Source organism: Gambusia affinis, linkage group LG10 (assembly GCF_019740435.1).
Source record: "Gambusia affinis linkage group LG10, SWU_Gaff_1.0, whole genome shotgun sequence".
NCBI classification, from domain to species: Eukaryota; Metazoa; Chordata; class Actinopteri; order Cyprinodontiformes; family Poeciliidae; genus Gambusia; species Gambusia affinis.
The window spans coordinates 12,112,760-12,133,476 of NC_057877.1; the positions used below are offsets into that span (position 1 = coordinate 12,112,760).

Consider the following 20,717-nt stretch of genomic DNA (forward strand, 5'->3'; position numbering starts at 1 on the left):
AAAACCCTAAATATTATGTCAATTTGATTTTGTTTGCGTATAGTGGCAATTCATAACTAATACACTTACAAATACAAAAAAGAAAAGTACATAAGTTCCAAATTGGTCTTAGTTATCAAACAATGCAATCAAACTCAATTCATCAAATTTTGACTTTGCAGCAATCCCTCGTGGTGGGCATGCATGCAGCGACAGTGGAAAGGAAAACGCCCCTTTAACATGAAGAAATTTCCAGCAGAACCTGGTTCAGTGTGATCTTTCTTGACAAACTGGGGATTTGAAAATATAAAGCATACACAGAAACACAGAAGCTCTGATCCAATCAATCAATCAATCAAACTTTATTTGTATAGCACATTTCAGCAACAAGGCATTTCAAAGTGTTTTACATCAAATCAAACACAAAAACACAATGCAACATGGAATCAATAATAAAAACACAACATCAAGTCAGATTCCGTCAATAAATTTGTAACTGATTACGTTTCAAATACAAGTTGTTGATCTATATGTATTATCGATGAATCTGAACCATGTGATCACATGTGCAGAAAATCAGCCGACACAAATAATCAGACTTTACTTATTTTATTCTTTTTAGCGCTAAAAAGAAAGAGACGCTTACCCTCACAGGCTAATTTGTTGTGACGTGAATACACCGGGATTAAACAGCATCTGATCAAAAACGGACGATCCATTCTTTATATCTAAGACACGCCTTACTGGTCGTCTGATGAACTACGTCACCTAAGGAATGTCTGCCTAGAAGTCACCTGATATTATGGCGTCAGTGTAAGTTTCAATAATACAGAAAGCCTTTTGTTTGAAAGTGAAACATGCAAGGTCAAGTTTCATTCCTCCAAAAGCTCTCTGTGCATAAATGAAACATACTATGTGTGAAATACAGCTGTATGTGCATGAGTACACGTGCGACCCTGGATAAGCGTCCCAACAAACTCTAAACAAGTGGGTTTTTAGTTGAGATTTAAAGGAAGTCAGTGTTTCAGCTGTTTTATAGTTTTCTGGAGTACTTTCCAAGAGTACTTTCTGTATTAAATAAAAAGCAGAGACTTAATGGTGGTAGCTTTAATAACTTTGTCTTGCAGAGAGCTAAGCAGAGCACAGTTTGTTGCAGTGAAGCTCATCAAATTGCTTTGTCTAGGTGAGAGACAAGGTTAAACATTTATCAGCAATTGTGTAAATTGTTGCTTTTCTGGTTTGATTGAAATCACATATAAAATTTTTGTGTCCTACTTTTTGCAAAATATGGTATTTACGCTCAACTTTATGATAAATCTCATACTGAGCCATCATAAACAAACGAGTCAATAAAAAAAAGTTAAGTATCTATATGTTCAAGTACCACATTGGTCACAATTAAATAAAGATGTTGCTAAACCTATGTTTAGGTCTTTTAATGTTTTAAGATTTTAAAAATATAACATTTTGCATTAGGGAAACTTTTTCAGGTCAGTTTCTATTTATTTCTTCTTTTTTTATGGACACTATTATCCCTAAATACAATGAATAAACATTAAATTACTGGAAATTGGAATTAAAAATAAACAATTCAGCAAGTGTACATGAAACGGAGACTTGAATAACAAAATAATTCTTTCTTTTGAAATATATTAATCACCTGCATAAATAACCTGGAAAATCCAACTTGCATCTACAGAGAAAACACACCATAACCATACTTTTGAAAATGATTGGTCCCAAAGTGGTTTGAGTGGATAATCTAACTACAAAAAACTTTATATAAATGTATATTCTGTATATTTTGTACTTACATAAAAATAAATAAAAACAACAACAACAAATAAAAAAACACAACAAATCCTATTGTCATATAAGAACACACATTTATAAAGTACACTTTATCAGACTTTGTCCTCCAAAGTTGAGGATATGAATGGTCTCCTTTGTGTCTTACATCCTAGACACCAAAGCCCAGAAAACAAAGTGGGAAAAACTCCTGTAAAATCCTTTTAACTGATTTCACAATCTGCTCAATAGATATAGAGGTAATAATATATTTTAGACAATTTATTTATTTGGCGAACTGTGATACTTTTAGCCCTCCGTAATCCAAATTCAAACTGGACATTATTCAGTGTAATACACAGCATTTTATAACAGTAATGGTTATGATAGTGAACCACTCTACCTCTTTGTGCTGACTTGTCAGCCCTCTGAAAGGGGCGTGAGGCTGCGTAAAAAAACGTCTCTCGTCACGCACAAAAATTCCCCTCTACGTGGATTGAGGCGTTGAGCCAGTCACGTATAGTCACGTAACGCAGGCAGCCTCGTTCTCGACCAATAGAAAAACGGGAAAACCGAGCGGGACGGGCCGACAGTCTGTTTATGTGTTTTCCCGCCCTCTGCGTCATTGGCTGCCTGACTGATTGATCTCAGTTAGCAATGGGAGCTTACATCAGCTGGCGGCGGAGGCTTTGACAGGAAGGATTTGGCTGCTTTGGAGTCCAGGTCAGAGTGTTTTTTATTTTTATTTTATCTGACTGCATTTGTGGGATTATTTGAACTCTCTCGTGACAGCCTCAGCGTCAACAGTCAAGCAACTAGGAATGAATCGATAGAAGAAGTTAGCCTAGCTGGTTAGCTAGCGTTAGCGATAGAGAGCTAAGTAAAGAAAGAAAAAAAACAAGGGCTGTTTTATTTACGAATAGAGCTGCTAATTCCATACTTCTGGTCGAGTTGTTAAGTAATTAGGTTGTTGATTACTTAACAACCGCATTCTATAAAAAAGACATTATGTTTACTTCGTATAAAACTAAAGTCAGTAAGTGTTAAGCAAATATTTACTTTACAATCCGCTTTTGACTGAATGCACTCAAACTAAAAATGTTTGACAAATTCAGACATGCATTTCTGCAAAAGCTACATAGCTCAAATTCTTTACGTGTACTCCCTTCTCCCTACACGCAGTAGCTTGTTGTTACACATTACTGGCGAGTTTCTTGCCCTGAATTTTTCACTAATTCCGTTTGTAATCTTTTAGTTGGCAGATATGGTGAGGCACGGCGTGATGTCGGAGCTGCAAACCATCCAGCATCCTCATCAGGTTTGGTCTGCTCTTCTCTCTTACTATCTCTCTGGTTTCACTTCCTGAAATGCATTTCAGGACGTTGCGCAGACTGGAAGTAGTTCTCACGCTGCCTGACTTTATCTGATCAAATAGAAACAGAAGCTCAACCATAATTCATGAGTCATTCACTCTAAAAGGTTGGGTGAAGATTTGTGTTTGTAACCAGGGTTGAGGTGGGTTTCTAATGATAGAAATACAACTATAACTTTACTCAGACTTCTTATAAAGAAAATTGTTGGAGCAAGATTTAGCAAAATTGAACAATCAAACCTGAGTGGACATATTATTCATTGTTTTTCTTGCATTTTCTGCTGGACCACCACCTGATTTCTCTGGCTGCTCTCGCTTTTTCCCCTTTCCCCCTCCCCTCCTCCCCTGGCTGTTCGGCCTGCTTCTCTGTGTTACAGGGTAACCCCTTGGCTGTGGGCCAAGTAGGACAAACCTGTGCCAGAATCCAAAACAATGGGAACATCACGGAAGAACCGCAGCCCCTCTCGCAGGATACAGCAGGTATGCACCACTTGTAATGGTTGTAGCAGCTGTATGCATGCTCGTTTGAATGGTAGCACATCCTGGCAAATGTTAATTCTTAATCTGCACATGTAATTTTTCTGCTCTGCTGCAGAGATTGAGAAAAGTCAGCCAGTGAACATCCCAGATTTTTCCAAAAGGAGAAAGAAGAAACGGACTAGAGCAACAGACAGCTTCACAGGCACCTTTAATGGTAATGAAGTTATTTGACAGCGTCGTCCTCATTGCTTGACAACGAGCAACAGTTAATGTTAATGTCCTGCTTTCTCTCACATAGATCTGTACAAACTGACAGATGAGGTGCTTGGTCAGGGGGCATATGCTAAAGTTCAAGGATGTGTGAGCCTGCAAAATGGACAGGAGTTTGCTGTGAAAGTGAGTAATTATTATTATTTTTTTTTTGTCAGATAAGTACCACTGTATGTTTTTATATAAACAACTAAACATGTCTTGTGTGTCATCTTGGGTAGATCATAGAAAAGGCCGCGGGGCACAGCCGAAGCAGAGTATTTCGAGAGGTGGAGACTCTCTATCAGTGTCAAGGAAACAAGTGAGTTCATCAATCAGTCTCTGTTAAAAACACACTTAATCATAACTGAAACTGATTCTAAGCAGCTCTGAATGTCTCTGTTCAGAAACATCTTGGAACTGATCCAGTTCTTTGAAGACAGCTCGTACTTTTACTTGGTGTTTGAAAAGCTGCGTGGAGGCAAGTACGAAATATTAACGGTCCCACCTGCACGCATCTGACATGTTTTTTTTATATCGGTTTCTCGGTATTTCCAAAAGTATTCATAACTCTTGTGCTATTTCCTATTACTACCATGAAATCTAATTTATTTCCTTGGGATTTTGTGTGTTGAACTAGCATAAAGAAAGTTCAGTAAACTGTGAATTTCTTTTCAAAATGCTAAAAATTAAAAGGAGCGTGAATATGGAGGGATTTTTCTACCATAATCCAAGAGCACACATTTTCAGTCTGTACAACACTTTCAACTTTCGAGGAGAAGTTTTGAGTACAAGCATTTCAAGTTTTGAGAAGAAAGACGTGAAGTCCTGCTTTCAAAATGAAAATGTTAGCAAAAGTATTAAAAGGTTTTGAGACCAAAAGATGCAAACTCTATGCTTTCAGACTGAAAATGTGTGCTCTCGGATTATGGCAGAAAAATTCCTCCATACGTGAAAACGTTTGCAGGGCGCTGTAAACGGAAATGTGAGCAATCCTCGTCTCTTCCCGCAGGCACCATTCTTACACACATCCAGAACCGAAAGCACTTTAATGAACTGGAGGCCAGCAAGGTAGTCCGGGACATTGCGCAAGCTTTGGACTTTCTACACACAAAGGGTACATTTATTTCTCAACAGCTCATACGTCGAAGTCTTGACGTGAAGAAGATTTATTTTGGAGTGTGTTTTTACTTCTCAGGAATCGCTCATAGGGACCTCAAGCTGGAAAACATCCTGTGCGAATACACTGACCGGGTAAGTGACGCTGTTAAGTTTTAAGGGAGACAGTTATCCCTGTACATATTTGTTATGGCTGTAATAAATGTCCTTCCCCTTTTCTGTTTTCTCTCAGGTGTCACCAGTAAAAATCTGCGACTTTGATCTGGGAAGTGGAGTGAAGCTCAGCAGTGCCTGTACTCCCATAACGACGCCAGAGCTCACCACGCCGGTACAGGCTCATAACGTTTCACTCCAAACTCCGATTTACGGCTTGGATGTGACTTTTTAACACGCTGACGTCTCGCTCTCTTAGTGCGGCTCAGCCGAGTACATGGCTCCAGAAGTAGTGGAGGCGTTCACCGACGAGGCCTCCTTCTACGACAAGCGCTGTGATCTGTGGAGCCTTGGCGTCATCCTCTACATCCTGCTGAGTGGAAGCCCCCCGTTCACAGGCCGTTGTGGCACTGACTGCGGGTGGGACCGGGGGGAAGCATGCAGAGCGTGCCAGGTATGGGTTTCTCCAATCCTAGAGCATTTTCACTTTTGTCATATTGCAGCCACAGATTCCTCTGTATTTCATTAGGACTTTATGTGATGGATCAAGACACTTATTAACTATGAAGTGGAAGGGAAAAAAAAACCTAAAATAAAGAGTTTGACACAACAGCAAGTCTACTAATGCATGTTGATGGTTTCCCATACTAAGATAAAAACTAAATATGCAGTGTTCTGTCCAGGGGCTCCCAACTCTAGAAATGTCTTCCTTTGGACTTGAGTGAGTTCAGTGATTGCTTTAGTTGCTCTTGTGAAGCACCATCTTAAACAGTGATATGTTTAAAGAAAAAAAAGGAAAGGTTTCACTTTCTTCCCATCAGGTTGAAGATCCAGGGTTTCACTGTTTAAGAAAGTTAAACCAAGAAATACCTTTTGTACATCAGTTACTTCTGAAACTGAACATGCAACGTTATCCATCATTTTTGTTTCTGTCTTTTAAAATGTCATCATATTTATGTTTGGAAGGAAGTAAGATCACGTCATACTGATTTCCTCAGAGTTGCCTGTTTGAGAGCATCCAGGAGGGCAAGTACGAGTTTCCAGACAAGGACTGGGCTCACATCACAGACGGAGCCAAGGATCTCATATCAAAGCTGCTGGTTCAGGACTCCACTCTGCGCCTCAGCGCTGCTCAGGTCCTGCAGCATCCTTGGCTACAGGGGGTCAGTATTATTTACATTTGTTCAGGTTTAGGACTCGTGTTGTTTGATTTGATCCCGTAAGTAAACTATTTTAATCTTTTTTTATATATATATATGCAGAATGCACCAGAGAGAGGTCTTCCAACTCCTCGCGTCCTACAGAGGTTTGCTTTACGAGCTTTTATGTCTTTACGATGCTTTGAGACAAAAACAGACATGTTTTAGGCAGCGGAGAGGTAGAAGTAAATGATTTTGAGTTGAAAAGGACATTAATTCCACCTCTAGGAATTAGCCCGTTGTGGGTCGTTAAAAGCGAATCTCGTCTTTTTAGGAACAGCAGCACCAAGGACCTGACCCAGTTTGCAGCAGAAGCCATCGCCTTTAACCGGCAGCTCTCCCAGCACGACGAGCAGCAGGAGGACTCGGCGTCCATCGTCTGCTCCATGAGGCTGTCCCCTCCTTCCAAGTCCCGGCTGGCCCGCAGAAGGGCCCAGTCCAACGCTCTGCGCAGCGGGGACTTCTCTCCTGTTTCTGATGACCTCGCAGCCTGAGCCACCAGCGCAACCTCCCTTCTGGTTGTCTTCACTAACCGATATCAGATTAGTGATATCAGTTAGTGATACCGATATCGGTATCACTGGTTTTGTTTTGTTTTGTTTCTTCTTTTGCACAGGGAGTCTTACATGAGCACTCGCATGGCATCAGAGTTGACTTAACTCTTCTTCCAACACATTTTAAGCTGCCTAGGTTTTAAACTCTCTCAAGATCACTTTTCTTCTTTTTTTTTTTTTTCTTTTTTAAAGTATTTCTTAAGCTTTACAGATGTATTTATTGGTAATTCTCAACCAAAAAGTCAACAACTAAACCTCTGTTGTTACCAGCAGATAATTCAAGGACATATCATTACCAAAACGGCGTTTTAGAGGTGCAGTTGTTTACTGCCCTCGTGCAAAAGTCATTTTGTGTTTGCTGATTTTATTTCTCTCTTTTATTTTTTTTTTATTTTTTTTTTAGCTGTGAATTATTCGGTATTTTGATTTTATTTTTAAGCTTCTGGAAAGGGATGATTTGTGCTTCTTAAAGCCCATATGTGGATGCGATCGCGTGTTTGTGTTTTTATTTGGAAGTGGACGGTGTTTGGAGAAAACTGGACCTTTTCTTAGTATTACCAGTTAATGTCATTGTGTGTAATTGCATGAGTGTGAAATTCAGGTGCTAGAATTAAGGATCTTTTCACTGCAACACAACCTACCTGTAGCACTGATGTACTTTAAAATGAACTTAGTTTGAGTGAATGCAAGAGAAGCCCATTTGTGCCACTTCAAAGAAAACTAAACTCACAGTCACTATTTATTAGCGTTAAAGTTATAACTGTGAGGTAATAATAATCATTAAATACAATGTATGTTTAAAGTCAAATCAATTAAATATACATTTATAAAAGGTAACAAATGGATTATTATTATTTTTGAGATAAGCAATTTTATTGTTTTTCATTCCGTTTTTATTTTGTTTTACAACACCAACGTTTGTTTAAATGCAATAAGTTTATTATAAGTCCAGGTACGAAGTCAAAGTTATGGTTATCTACCTCATAACGTTTTTAATGTGAATTATAGCTTATTTTATAAAACTTCACTAAGAATTGGGACTTCAAATTTCATAATTTGAATTCAAAATCATCACTAATATATTTACAACCTATAATTTGAGTATTGAAAGTCGTAGCTATGACTCGGTTTCTTTGAAGTTGTCTGAATGGGCTTCCATGGTACGAGGAGAATATAATGTGTGCAGAGCATTATTATTTTCTTAATTTTTCTATCCTCCAGATAGGTTTTGTTTTGCTGTAAAAAAGAAATAAATGAAACACCACAACAAATATTGATTTATTTTTTCTGGTCTCGGTTGTTTAGTATATTTGGAGTGTTTTTTTGTTTTTGTTTTTTTTTTGTAGACTTGAGCTGTGATTCTTGCTCTTAAAGTTGTAGATAGTTGTGACAGCCAAAGGGATTTATTTTCATGTTATATTTGATAGTAAGAAATTAGCCTAAAGTAATTGAAGGGATTTATTTTTGTAAGTGTATTTTGTTTAGTTTTGTATCCGGTAATGTGAACATGGAAGAAAAGGGAATTGAGCAAGCTGACGTTTGTCTCATGAATCTAAAAAATGTTTTGACTTCATTTTGTTTTCGGTTCATGTTCGGTCTTCGGTATCCACCTGAACTTCTTTTAACCCTTTTAAATTTACGTGCCGCCCTCAAACAGAACCCCTCCTCTCCCCGTATCTCGCACTGTTGCCATGGTGACCCCATCTATTCAGCAACTGAGAGCTTTCATTGTCAAGCAGGAATTAAGAGAGATTTGCTCTGAGATGACATCAGGAAACAATTACTTGCCATGTTAAAACCCTCGCTCTTGTTTTTATGAATCATAAAAAGAACCTCTCCCCTCCTCATGCCTGGTTGTAATGGCATCAAATGAGATGCAGTAATGGGTTCGCAATTAAGGAGCCCTGCAGAGCTTTGATATAGGACCTGATGAGCAAAGCTGTTCTTGTGCATGGAGCAGATTTCCTCTGGGATGCTGTGTTCTCAATAAAAAATGTTGAAATATCACCTCTTGTGTAATTTGTGTTGCCTTGTGTTCAACGGTTATCTCTTAATGTACTAGCTCCGACTCAGGGGATGTCGGTACTTTTTATTTTCAAAGGCTCTTTTGTACGATCTGAAGGCCAAATGGAGTGGGAAGGATGTAGAAAATAATTGCTTTGGAGAAAAAAGAAGAAACAGGCTCCCTCTGAAATAGTTTGTCATGATTTATATGACATCTGAGAAGAAGTATTTCAATTTTTTTGCAGTGACTTTTACTTTTACTATTAGCCTTAAATAAAAACCTTTCAGCAATTATTTTAATGGTTTAAGAAGTAACCGTAACTCCTATTTTGTCAAAGTTCCCGTGATCGTAGGAAAGGATATTTGGATGAGGATGATTTGACAGTTTGTTTGAAGGGACTCTTTAGCGCTCCTAGTGGTGATAAGCGAGCAGTGCAGCAGCTGCTCTCCGCTGTTCACCTGCTGGAGGGAGAGACAACATTCATCCCGCAGCTGCTGTGCAACAGGATGCAGAGACAGAGCGCGGCCAGGCACCCAGCAGGACTACGGGTTCAATAAAAGGTAAGTTACGCGGAGTAGTTTGTAATAATGCTGCTGAAATGGACTTTTAATGGTTTAAGTGATTCTTTCAGTTTTGCCCGTGTAGATCTGTGTACCTCAAATCAAAAATCCTACATTCATCCTGAAATAACATTAAATGTTTCTTAAAATAGTCGTAGATTATGTTGGTTGTGGCGAGGGAGAATCTCCTGTAACGGTCCGTATCACAGCTATTCTGTAGAAGCCTCTGACTGAAGACAATCTGATCATACATGGCAGTCTCTTGTGTCACTCTTGCTTAAAGTTACTCAAGCATGATGATTGAGACGTTGAGAAATGTACCAAAAATGACTAAAAAAACTCAAACTTTCTTCCACTAAACTCTCTGAGTGCAGTGATGAAGTGCTTCGTCCGATCCTGTTAAGACATGATGTTACCTGATGAGAAATCAAGACCATCGGTTCCCAGCAACATCCCAGAGCGGCGCAGCCTGCGGTACCAGAACCTGCCCTCCCCGGCTCTGTGCTGCGCCTGCGGCCTGTGCATCATGCTGGCCGGCATCAACATCACCCTGGTGGGAGCTTTCGCCTTCGGCACCTTCAGCTTGGCGGCCAACCCTCCCATCATCATCGGGCCCCTCCTCTTGCTGTTGGCTCTGGCTTTCTTCACGGCCTGCTGCGTGGTCAGCAGGAGACCCTCGTCCCACATGGCTCGGAAGACCCAGGGAGGGGAGAAGTGGGGTTTGATGAGGATGGGGACGGTCGCCTTCGAGATGGAGATGAGCGAGCACACCCTGCAGGACACGACGGCCGTCCAGCTCAGCCCCACAAACTCCCTCAGCTCCTCTCACAGGTCCACGTCGAACCAGGGCGACGGCTCGGCTCTGGCCGCCTGTCAGAATGAGACCAAGGAGCCGCAGAGCTCTGAGAAGAGTGACACGGGTGCTGACGGGGACAAAGAGAGTCTGACCTCTGAAAACAAGGAGAGCACTTCCACACAGCTGCTGCCTGATCAGAAGACATCCTCCTCCACATAGCACGAACCGGCTCTGCTTGACTGGACGACTGTTTATCCCACCGCAGGACGGGTGCATCTGATGGACCTCAAGGGTCTTTTCAATACAAGGAAAAACTGGAAAAAGAGACTGTTAAAGATACTTTAGATCAAAGATGCACCAATTGAGTCCTTCTTGGCCTATCCCACTATATTTGAGCTCTTACTTCAAAATGTTGACCATTTCTGATTCTTGAAACAATTTGTTCTGCTTCCTTTGTAACAATTTTGAATATGAAGGGGTGGTAGGATTTCTGCATCGATGCATTTGTTCCTAACCTTTCTCAGATTTATCGACCAAAAACAGTGGGTGTCATTAATTGTGATGCATTTATTGAATCTGTGATAAAAACCTTTTTAGCCATTAATTTTCTTATCACCAGTAAGAGCAAATCAACAGAAAACTGGCTAATTTTACAGTCCATCTGTGATATTTTTTTTCTTGTGTTTGTTTTTCTAAAATGCTGCTGTATGTTTTTTTTTTTTATTAATTTTTTTTATCTTTTCTGGTTGTGCCATTGTGTGATTCTCTTCAAGGCCACCGTGCTGCACGCTACAACCTGTCATGCAGCTCCTGTGATTACTCAATTGTGTTACAGGATATTGCCAAGTGTTTATTGCTGTTCTCCAGGATAGACGGTGTCCTTCCTCCAACAGAAAGAGAAACTTGCCCTTTGTTCTTCTTTTTTGTGAAAGAAAAAAAAAAACCTAGCACGAGCAGATTATTTCTTATTTGTGCCCAATGGGTTGACTACTGTTTGTTGTTGCTGCTCTAGATGTGAGGATGGAGGATATTGTGCGTCCAGCTGAGTCCCGTTGAGAAAAAAGCTGCTCTGTCAGCCTCACTGACACAGTTTCTCATAAACATTATATAACAACTCGGAGTTTGACTCTCTCACAGTTCACATCACTTGCTGCATAAGGCGGCAGCAACTCAAAATGTGTAAAAAAACAACCAAAAAAAAAAACAACTAACATTTGTTTCCATTCTGTATGTCATGTGAAACCTAAATAAAGATGGCATCTTCTGTGTCAGCCTTACGATTTCTGCCGTTGTCTGTGGTCGTTACGAACATGAAGCCATAAAAAAGAAACCATGTCAGGTTACGTAAGGAAAGTGTGCAGGTTGTGAGGATAAACTCATCTGTTATCTGAGAAACACCGGCGGCAACAGTGCAAACAGTTCCCTCTTAGCATATTGCCCATCACTTGGCATCAGGCCGACAGCTGCGGGCAACAACCAGAGCGCCATGTTTACTCATCATTATACACATGCTGTCCCCAAACACACGAGACCAAACTCTGTGATCCCTTCGGACAGCGAAAGCTGCTGCCTGCTGTTACTGGAGTCTTTTTGCGTGTGTGTGTGTGTGTGTGAATCGAGGTGTATAAGTGGCCACAGCCAGGGTTCTCTTAATCCTGAGACTCAGGAATAAGCATCACAGTGTTTGCATGAGGAGGATGACATGTCTTGACAACCCGAGAGATGAGGTCATGCTACTCTGAAAGGCAGCACAATGGGATTTAGTCAGTTCAGAATTGGTCTTAGCTGTGCTGGTTATCCAGTTAACTTTAAAACCAAACTTCTTGGTGCAATCTTAGGAAATGTTCATTTATTTCAGTAGCTCAGTTCAGGAATAAGACCAATAAATAGATGTTTAACGCAGAAACGTGAGGCCTACTGAAACATACTCCATGTACTGTGCAGGATATGTGATCGGCCTCTGACTCTGCTAAAGGACAATGGGAGCAGAGTTTGCTTTAATAGCAGCCTTCAACTCATCTGCATTGCTGGTTCTGGTGTTTTTTCATCTTCCTCCTTACAATACTCCATAGATTCTCTGGCGCTTATAGGTCTGACCAGTTTGCTGGCCAGTGCATGAAAGAGATAGCAAGGTGATTAATAAGCTCTCAGAAGCTGAAAGTGTGGGCTAAAAGGGCTCTAAAACGTTTCATTATCAGTCTTTCTAGTTGGGGAAAAAAGACCTCTGTTTGATCATAGAACTATTTCTCTAAGATGCACGTTTTTGAGCATTCAAGACTTGGCTGTTCAAGGTTCTTTTCCAGGAAAAAGGGAAAAGGAAAAATTATACAATGCTTACCGTACATGTTTTATACAATTTATACTAGATGGGAGGAATATGCTGTAGACTTCATTCCCTGTCTTTTAGTTTTCTCAGTCCAGTTTTCTCTCTCTGTGCATCACTAACATGTTAAGTCTTATCTCTGTTGCTGCTACGCGCGCAGGACCAGATAGTTTTCTGTATCAGTTTGTTGATGTCACTTCTGGATTAAACACACAGAACATTCTGTGTCAGATTATTACAGCAACACCATCCCTAGGAAACACTCCACACTTCCTGTCTCTGCATCTACCTCAGATTGCTCTATTGTCATTACCCATTTGTTGACGTGTGAGGCTTTTCTGTTCTAGTTTTTATAAGACATACACAGTGTCTTTTTACAAGACACTGTGTATGTGTCAGAAGGGGTAGCAGCTCCCTTCTGAAGCTGCCACCCCTGCGACCCGACCCCGGATAAGCGGAAGAAGATGGATGGATGGATACACAGTGATAAAAACCCCCACTGTGCTCACAGTGTGTTGCTTCTGCTGCTGTGTGTGTATTATCAAAGAGGCACCATTGACCATCAGTTCCATGCTTCTTGTAGTGAGAAGCTGTTATTGCTTCTCACTACAAACCCCCCACACCCTTTATTTAAAGGGCAAAATATTCACCCTTAGAAGTCTATGACTCTCCAATCGCTCCCAAATTTTGTTTCACAATCTTCACAAAGCCAATGCTGTCACATTTCCAGTTTTTCCTTCCGCTCAACTTGCCATTCTTTTGCTCTTTGTGAACGATCCTCCTTCTGGAGGATGTGAGGGCGTCAGTGACTCCGGTGGAAAACTGTCCAGTCAGCAACTTTTCCCATAAATTAATTGACTGCAACGTCAAATATGTTTTTTTTTTTAAAGCTGTAAGCCGCAATCCTTCACATTCTCAGGTATAAACACTCAAAATGAATGACTTTGCAGAATAAATCTACATGAGCATTTAAACTTTTTCTGAACTCAGTTGTTATAATAAATTGTTTTATGATAAATATTCAAATTGGTTATTTGCTTGTGTTCATTGAGGCCCTGCAATGGAAAGGTGACCTATCCAAGGTCAGAGGACTGATGGAGAAAGGGACCAGCTCCCCCTGAAAGGGTAAGTGGATGCATGTTTATTGAAGTTATAAGCTGCAGGCCCAACAGACTGATCCTTTCACTTTTGGGGAATTTATGACAACTTTATTTGGGGCAAACACATAAACCTCTTCAGAGTTGTAATAGTTTCATTGCAATACGATAACCTTCAGATAATCTCCCATCTTAAAAGTCAGATTTTTAATCAAATTTTTAAAGTGACTCTGATGAAAGGGATTTCTTATTCTTTCTTTCCTTCTTTTCTTTTTTTTTTTTTGCTATTTCTATTATTTTGGAGACTTTTATCTACATGAGCGTAAACAAATGAATTCATAATTATTCATCAAAAATATCCTTCAGAACAAGTGATTTTGCATTAAAAAAATGAGCCTACAACAAAAACATATATAGGTTATTTTTTCTGTCTCTTGTAAATCTGATAGAATCCTTTCAAACGTATTTTCGCCATACTCACCTCCAATGAAAGGTGTTTACTTGATACACAATAAACACCCAAAATGGTTCTAATTCATGTTGCTGTCTGTTGTGTAACATAACCCTATTCATTCAAATGAGTAAATACAATGCAATAATGATGATGGTGATAATGACACAAAGCTGAATAGACTTAATTAAACAAGTGCAATGAGAACCCAACGATTCAAAGAGTCTGTTGCAGACAGCTTCAATAGGCAAAAATAAACTATTTTCATTTGCACTAGTTAACTGAACTCCTAGCTGTTATTAAATATTCAAAGGGAAAATGCCCTCAATGATTCGACTTCACTGTTGTAATGTGTGTCATTTGGACTAACTTTTCCATATGTATTTACCATATGTATTTTATCCTGCTTACATTTATAGAGTTTAAGATCAGGGGGAAAAAAAGATGGATTAATAATTAGAAAATATTTATTTTTCAATTTGGAAAGCGCTCTGAAGTTCTTGACATGGCAATGCTGCGTAGCGACACTAGAGGGCAGTGTCGTCGTTCGCGTTTAGTGCGTCGATTCAGTACCACGTAAGACTGAATTGGTTTTCCTTAATTCTTTATACTATTTAATTTAATCCAGGAAACTGAAATGCTGTTGTTATTTTAAAAAAATATATATTTTCATATGTTAGATTGGGAAAATACAAATCTACATTTTTAAAAGTTATCTTCTTTCCTAATTTCTTTGTCTGACATTCACATTTTCAGAAGCTGGCAATTGTTTCTACACATTGGTAAACTGAATCTTTTAAACTTCATCAGGGACTCTAAATCTTCTAACAGATAAATATTGCTTAATCTGGTGTTGAGATGCTAACAGTTGTAGGCATTTAAAAAAATAAATAAATACTATTTCACAATCTCCTTAAGGGTTTTAAACCTTATCCTTCTGACGCCTCTGTGACCCCTGAAACTTGGAAGAATCCCTTCCTGACTTAAATGTGCTATCAAAGTGTAAAAAAACCCGCACAAAACCAGAACTGAAAATCAATCAGCGGCCAGATCAATTTAGCTCTTGGCTCTAATTTGTCTTCTCTGTCTGCATGTGCAGAGCTTTAGGCTTGATGAGAGGCTTTTATTCCTTCCTGTGATAAAGAGAAGATGATATATGTTTCTCAGTGTCAGTATAAGTAAATATAACTTTATATTTTATACGGCAAGGGAAATATGGAGGCTTATGCATCCACATTCAAATTATTACAGGAAAGTTTTAATTGCTGTTGTCTTGTAAACAATTTATAAAACAGCCTGTGACTGCACTTAGATAATAGCGGTTTTATTAGAAAAGGAAAAAAATTGCAAATAAAAATTATTAAAAAGTAATAGAGCTATGTTTGGATTTTATCTTTCAATAGAGTTGCACAGATCTGACTTTTCTGGTTAGTGTTTAGTGCTTCTAAAGCTTTGACTTGCCAACATGATTTTTATCGAATCAAATTCTTGTTCAACAGTTATTGTATAAGCAGTTGTCAGGGCAGCATTTAAATATTTCTCCAGTCTTTCTGGTGTGTTGGTCATTAACTATTTGCATTAACACTGTGTGATGCTTGGAAGAGGAGCCACTGTGCTTCACTAATTGCTTAATATCACTTTTATATTTGAAAACAATTTAAAGAGATTACAGGGCTAACATGCGATTACCAGCATCTACAAATCCACCACTTTCCAAAACAAAAAGCCTTACAGCTCAAAAGAACAACTCAGGACAACTTAACTGTATTCTGTTCAGCCTTCCTGTTTTCTCTCTCTTTCTCTCTCTGCCTCTCTTTTTTTCTTTCTAAATCCCAATTTATATTCCTCATCTGTTTTTTTTTTTTCTTTAAAAACTGCACTGATGCTTAAAATACTTTCCTTCTTTCTGGAGATTCCAATCTGAATACTCACTAACGCTAGCTGGAGAGATGCTAAGTTGGCAACGCTGCAGGTGATCACTAGTCAGGCCCAGACTTGTCCAATATCACCAGCCAATTTCTCAGTGAATCTTGGCTGTTATGTTTTCAAAACTGCTTCATGTTTGAGTATTTGCAACATGAATCTATCGCCACCAAATCCTGGATTCAAATCTCATTCTGAGCCTAGAATCAATCAATCAATCAATCAATCAATCAATCAATCAATCAATCAATCAATCAATCAATCAATCAATCAATCAATCAATCAATCAATCAATCAATCAATCAATCAATCAATCAATCAATCAATCAATCAATCAATCAATCAATCAAATTTTATTTATATACCACATTTCAGCAGCAAGGCATTTCAAAGTGCTGTACATCAAATTAAACACAGAAACACGATGCAACAGAATGGACTCCTGCGTCCTCTTAAAGTACAAAATCATGCATGACCAGTTAAACAGAGCATGTTCGTGCACCGTATCTTGTCCTTTTTTTACATGTTGCCCCTTGATGGAGTGGTGGCCCGTTCAGGGTGGACTCCACCTCTCATGCTCTGACCTCTGGATTAAGAGGGTTTAGAAAATTGATGGATGAATTGGTCAGAACAATTTCCTTCTCCTGTGAAACGATGGGTCCGTTTTGGGGACCTTTCAGACGTCCTTGGGCATCCTCCTTCCATCACCGTGCTTTAGATGCATCACACCCTGGATTTCTCTAACAAAAAATACATTTCCCAGAGGTGCTACACAACATTCCCAGATAACCAGACAGAACAATTGCAAGGTTGCAGCGTCTTTAACACCCTCTTTACTCCTTCTGTTGTACCACAATCATCACCAGTTAAGAGACCCTCTGGGTTTTACACACTTTGAAGTTTTTGAACATTAATCTTGTAAAGATGGTTGTCTTTCTATTATTCCTCTTTTCTTGGAAGCAACAAGCATTTTGATGTCCCTCAACTCAAAATGAAGTGCCATTATTTTCTTTTATCCTGCTGATCACTTGGTAAAGTGTCCCTCCAAACAGCAGCTTGCTCCATCTAATTCCTAATGACTAATGCGAATGCTGACTCTGCTCTTGTAAAACAAATGATATCTCTGTCCTGTTCGAATAATCCCAGTATATTCAAATAGAAGGGAATGTATTACTATGACAGAGGGGGAAGGATGTTTCCTTCTCATGATAAATGTGCAAATGATCACCAAAGCTGAATCAGACAGCAAGTTTTAATGGCCTGATTGCTCGTTCATTTCCCGGCTCATTCTCTAGCAGCCCCGCTCCCTCCCTTTTAATGCCGAGCCGGTCATATTTCGTCCCAGATTAGTATAGACGGCGCCTGACAGTTGCTTCTGCTCAAGGTATTTAGAAGACATAATTCATTCATGGATCTAGAAGTGCTCCCATTTGTCATTCCCACTCACTCTCCCCATTCCTCTGGGTGGCGGAGACGAGGGCCGGGGCCAGTTTTCAGCTGATGTATTAGCGGGCATATGCAAGCAATGAATTATCAAGGAGGAAAAGGAGTCAATTATCCACTCCTAAAGAGGGGCCAGGCCCGCCTGGTGGCCTAGGGGCCACTTTCCATATTTACCAAATCGTTTTACGGAGCGGTACGCCAGGACACCTGGAGGGGAGACGGTGAGCAGACAGCACACCTGCAACTCTCCCTCACACACAGTCAACTCTAACCTTCTCACCCCGCCATATCACCGTTCTGCTCCGCAGTTAACAAGGACAGGCAGGGATGTTTTGGATCCATACGTTCATAATCCATTTTACACACACACACCAGCTCCTCAAACTGATTTCGGTTGAGCTGGAATAGCCACGCCGTGACCGTCAGCCATTTTCCCCGTGTCCCAGTTCTCCCTCTCTGAATTCAGTCGAATCAAAATGGGGGACCCTGATTGACTGTGCCGCTCTGACTAATAGAGTGGATATGGTGAATAAAATAGCCGGCAGTCTCATTCCAAAGTCTCTTACCCCCTGCGTCCCCAGTCACTTTTTCCTTGACATATTTTCAGAGATTGAGCTTTCTATCCTGTTTCTGATGAGGACGCGTGGAGGTGGAGGTGGTGTTCCCCCGGAGCGGCCAGCACCCTCGGACAGGAGCTGACAGGCCCTCAGATGGCTGCCTGGACTGACACTTAGGGAAATTAGGTTGTTAGACAGCATTATGAGCGCGCTGATAGCTTGGTAATGGGTTTTAAGTTGGGAGTTTAACACAGAAGTCCACTGGGAATGGCCTTGATGTGTGTGGGTGGACAGGTGGGCTTTTCTATACTCCTGAAGGTAACTCAGAGACAGAGGGTGAAAGAAATAAGGGAAAACAAATAGGAGAAGAAAGACTGTGTAAAATCTTCGAACAATAAACACATTTAACAATTTCATCTGTGCTAAGACATGCTGTTTTTTTAAAATCAGTTTCTCCAAGCAGACAAAAAGCAGAATCACAGTATCTCCTCCATCCAGATGATTGCTCCTTCAATCCTTCAGGGCTCAATTTCACCAAACTCTAAAACAATGACAATTTTCTGGTCTTTTGTTATGTTTAAAGGTTTATAGTTTTGCATGCCGTCTGCAATCGCTTTCCAAGCCGAGTCTTAAGTAAGGGCGTCTAAATTTAGTGCATAACGATAAACTCTTAAGTTTTAAGACATAGGCTAATGCGTGAGGGTGTTAAAACCAGTGGGATAGTTTAGTGGAGATTAGGGGACATATCAAAGACTCGAGTAAAGCTCCATCAAGAGCAGTACGGCTGTTTAGTGGGCATCTCCGCACGCTTTCCTTCTCTCTCTTTTTTCAAATGGGTGCAGGAGTGACTCATAAAGCTTTGGCACCCAGTGAGTGACTGATAATGTCTCCACATCACTCCCATTACTCCTTTTGCCCATGCTTTGAAAACGAATGGGCCACTTTATTGCTGCCATGGACCCCTCAAGTTCTGTTAAGGTGGAAGATATAGAGTGACGTTATGGCCGTCCAGCGGAGGTTGAGACGACTCACAGGAGAGGATGAAATGGATGAGGTGGGTCAGAGTGATGGCGGCAGTTTTCATTCACTCCCCCTGACTTCTAGATAAATTGTGTTGTAGGGGAGGGTTGGGGCGGTTTCTCTGGCAAGATTTTTTCAGTAGAGCAGATGAGCAAAGTTCGCAATACAAATCAAGCCATAAGGTTTCCACAGTGTGCTTCGGCTCCATGTCCTGCGGGCATCTCTTTCATGGCGCTCCAGAGAATACACACTGAATTCAACCCCATCAGAGCAGTCCGACTGGTCCACAAGTCATTTCTGGTTTATTAGAAGGAAACTCTTGTGTGTTTGAGTGTGTGTGTGCCAAAGTGGAAATCTCTTTTCCTTTTCTTCCACAAGCATCCTGAACAAACTACCTAAGAATCTGCTAGAAAGCCGATAAGGTGGACATGTTTAACCTGTGGTGCCTTGCAAAACCAATATGTTTTGATTATCACAGCCAGAAATTTCTGCATATATTTTTGGGATTTTGAATGTTATGACGAACAAAAATTAGACGTTGTGTTGAACATTTGCATTCTAACAGTAGTGAGTCTTTAATCTGTAGTAACATGGACACTGAAAGGCATTCACACAATGATTAATGGTTACTGGTGCTATCGTGGTAGGAATTTGCCCTGCAATATTGGGTCACTGGTTTGATTCCTGCTCCATCTGCCTCTGACGTTGTGTCCTTGGGCAAAACACTTCACCCACCTTGCCTGTTGGTGATGGTCAAATGGCGTGATATGGCAGCTTTGGCTACAATCCAGTAGCTTACCATTATATGTGTGTGAATGGGAATGACTGTAAAGCTATATTTGACTATAAAGCATCTATAAATGTCCTTCGAGTCTGAAGTAATTTCAGTTTTACATTCCAAAAATAAAATGACTTCATCTATGATCTTTGAATGTGAAACAATACTGAGAACAAAATATGTGAAGCATATTTATCTGTAAAAAATGTATTACCATTTTATTGGTTGTTAATTTTTGCTGTCCTACTTTTCTATCAAAGTTACTCTGACTACACATGCTTTAAATGTTGTGTTCTCACACAGGAAGATCATCAGTGGTGTGCAGCCTCCTGTGCCTTTCCTTGTTGTAAATCCAAATTCTCTGTAGAAAACAACCTGATGCAAACATGAGACTCTTTCAAAGGTTCACAGGTTTGTGCTTACACAAACTGCACAGGCATTAAGATTGAATAGTTTTAAGTCAGAAGTTTGTTTGAGTCTGCTCCCCTTTTGGGCCACCTTTTGTCTCCCCAGAATCCAACAAATAAGGATTTATAGTAGTCATCCCAAGTAGGTCTGCCAATGAGCACTTTTTAAAAACGGCTACGGAAATAATACGTCCAGATTAAATTTTATTTATTTGCCCTAAAAGTAATAGTGTTATCCACATTTTTAGACATTCATTAGTTGCAAATATAGCGTTGATTCAACCAAGCATAAAAAGAAGAGAATGAGAATGTCTTGTACATCTTGATCAATAAGAGCCTTTTCACTAAGTGAGACACACAGTCACATGCTTTGATGAATAATAAATAAATTCAGAACTTTCCCCCTATAGATGAGTCCACAGCACAGAGCACAGTTTGTATATTTCACAACACATAAAAGGATA

The 20,717-nt window shown here is 39.9% G+C and overlaps 2 protein-coding genes across 2 annotated transcripts; both read left to right on the top strand.

The window, feature by feature from the left end:
* The first annotated feature begins 2,367 nt into the window (after window positions 1-2,367).
* Window positions 2,368-8,900, top strand: mknk1 (MAPK interacting serine/threonine kinase 1). Its single transcript, XM_044128724.1, has 14 exons — window positions 2,368-2,490; window positions 3,023-3,085; window positions 3,517-3,619; window positions 3,735-3,833; window positions 3,918-4,015; window positions 4,111-4,190; window positions 4,276-4,349; window positions 4,881-4,985; window positions 5,067-5,122; window positions 5,220-5,315; window positions 5,400-5,594; window positions 6,139-6,303; window positions 6,403-6,446; window positions 6,614-8,900. Exons 2-14 carry the CDS (start codon window positions 3,032-3,034, stop codon window positions 6,831-6,833), a joined length of 1,389 nt encoding a protein of 462 aa, XP_043984659.1. The 5' UTR covers window positions 2,368-2,490; window positions 3,023-3,031; the 3' UTR covers window positions 6,834-8,900.
* Window positions 8,901-9,369: 469 nt separating this feature from the next.
* On the top strand, window positions 9,370-11,380 carry LOC122838242 (transmembrane protein 275-like). Its single transcript, XM_044128725.1, has 2 exons — window positions 9,370-9,458; window positions 9,833-11,380. Exon 2 carries the CDS (start codon window positions 9,865-9,867, stop codon window positions 10,471-10,473), a length of 609 nt encoding a protein of 202 aa, XP_043984660.1. The 5' UTR covers window positions 9,370-9,458; window positions 9,833-9,864; the 3' UTR covers window positions 10,474-11,380.
* The last annotated feature ends 9,337 nt before the right edge of the window (window positions 11,381-20,717 follow it).

What these genes read in the sequence shown, in the direction of transcription:
- mknk1 (XM_044128724.1), top strand. Translation starts at nt 3,032, where the DNA reads ATGGTGAGGCACGGCGTGATGTCGGAGCTGCAAACCATCCAGCATCCT. An exon ending in GACAGGAGTTTGCTGTGAAA is followed by an intron (nt 4,016 to 4,110) that starts GTGAGTAATTAT and finishes CATCTTGGGTAG; the next exon opens with ATCATAGAAAAGGCCGCGGG. An exon ending in AGCATCCTTGGCTACAGGGG is followed by an intron (nt 6,304 to 6,402) that starts GTCAGTATTATT and finishes ATATATATGCAG; the next exon opens with AATGCACCAGAGAGAGGTCT.
- LOC122838242 (XM_044128725.1), top strand. Translation starts at nt 9,865, where the DNA reads ATGATGTTACCTGATGAGAAATCAAGACCATCGGTTCCCAGCAACATC.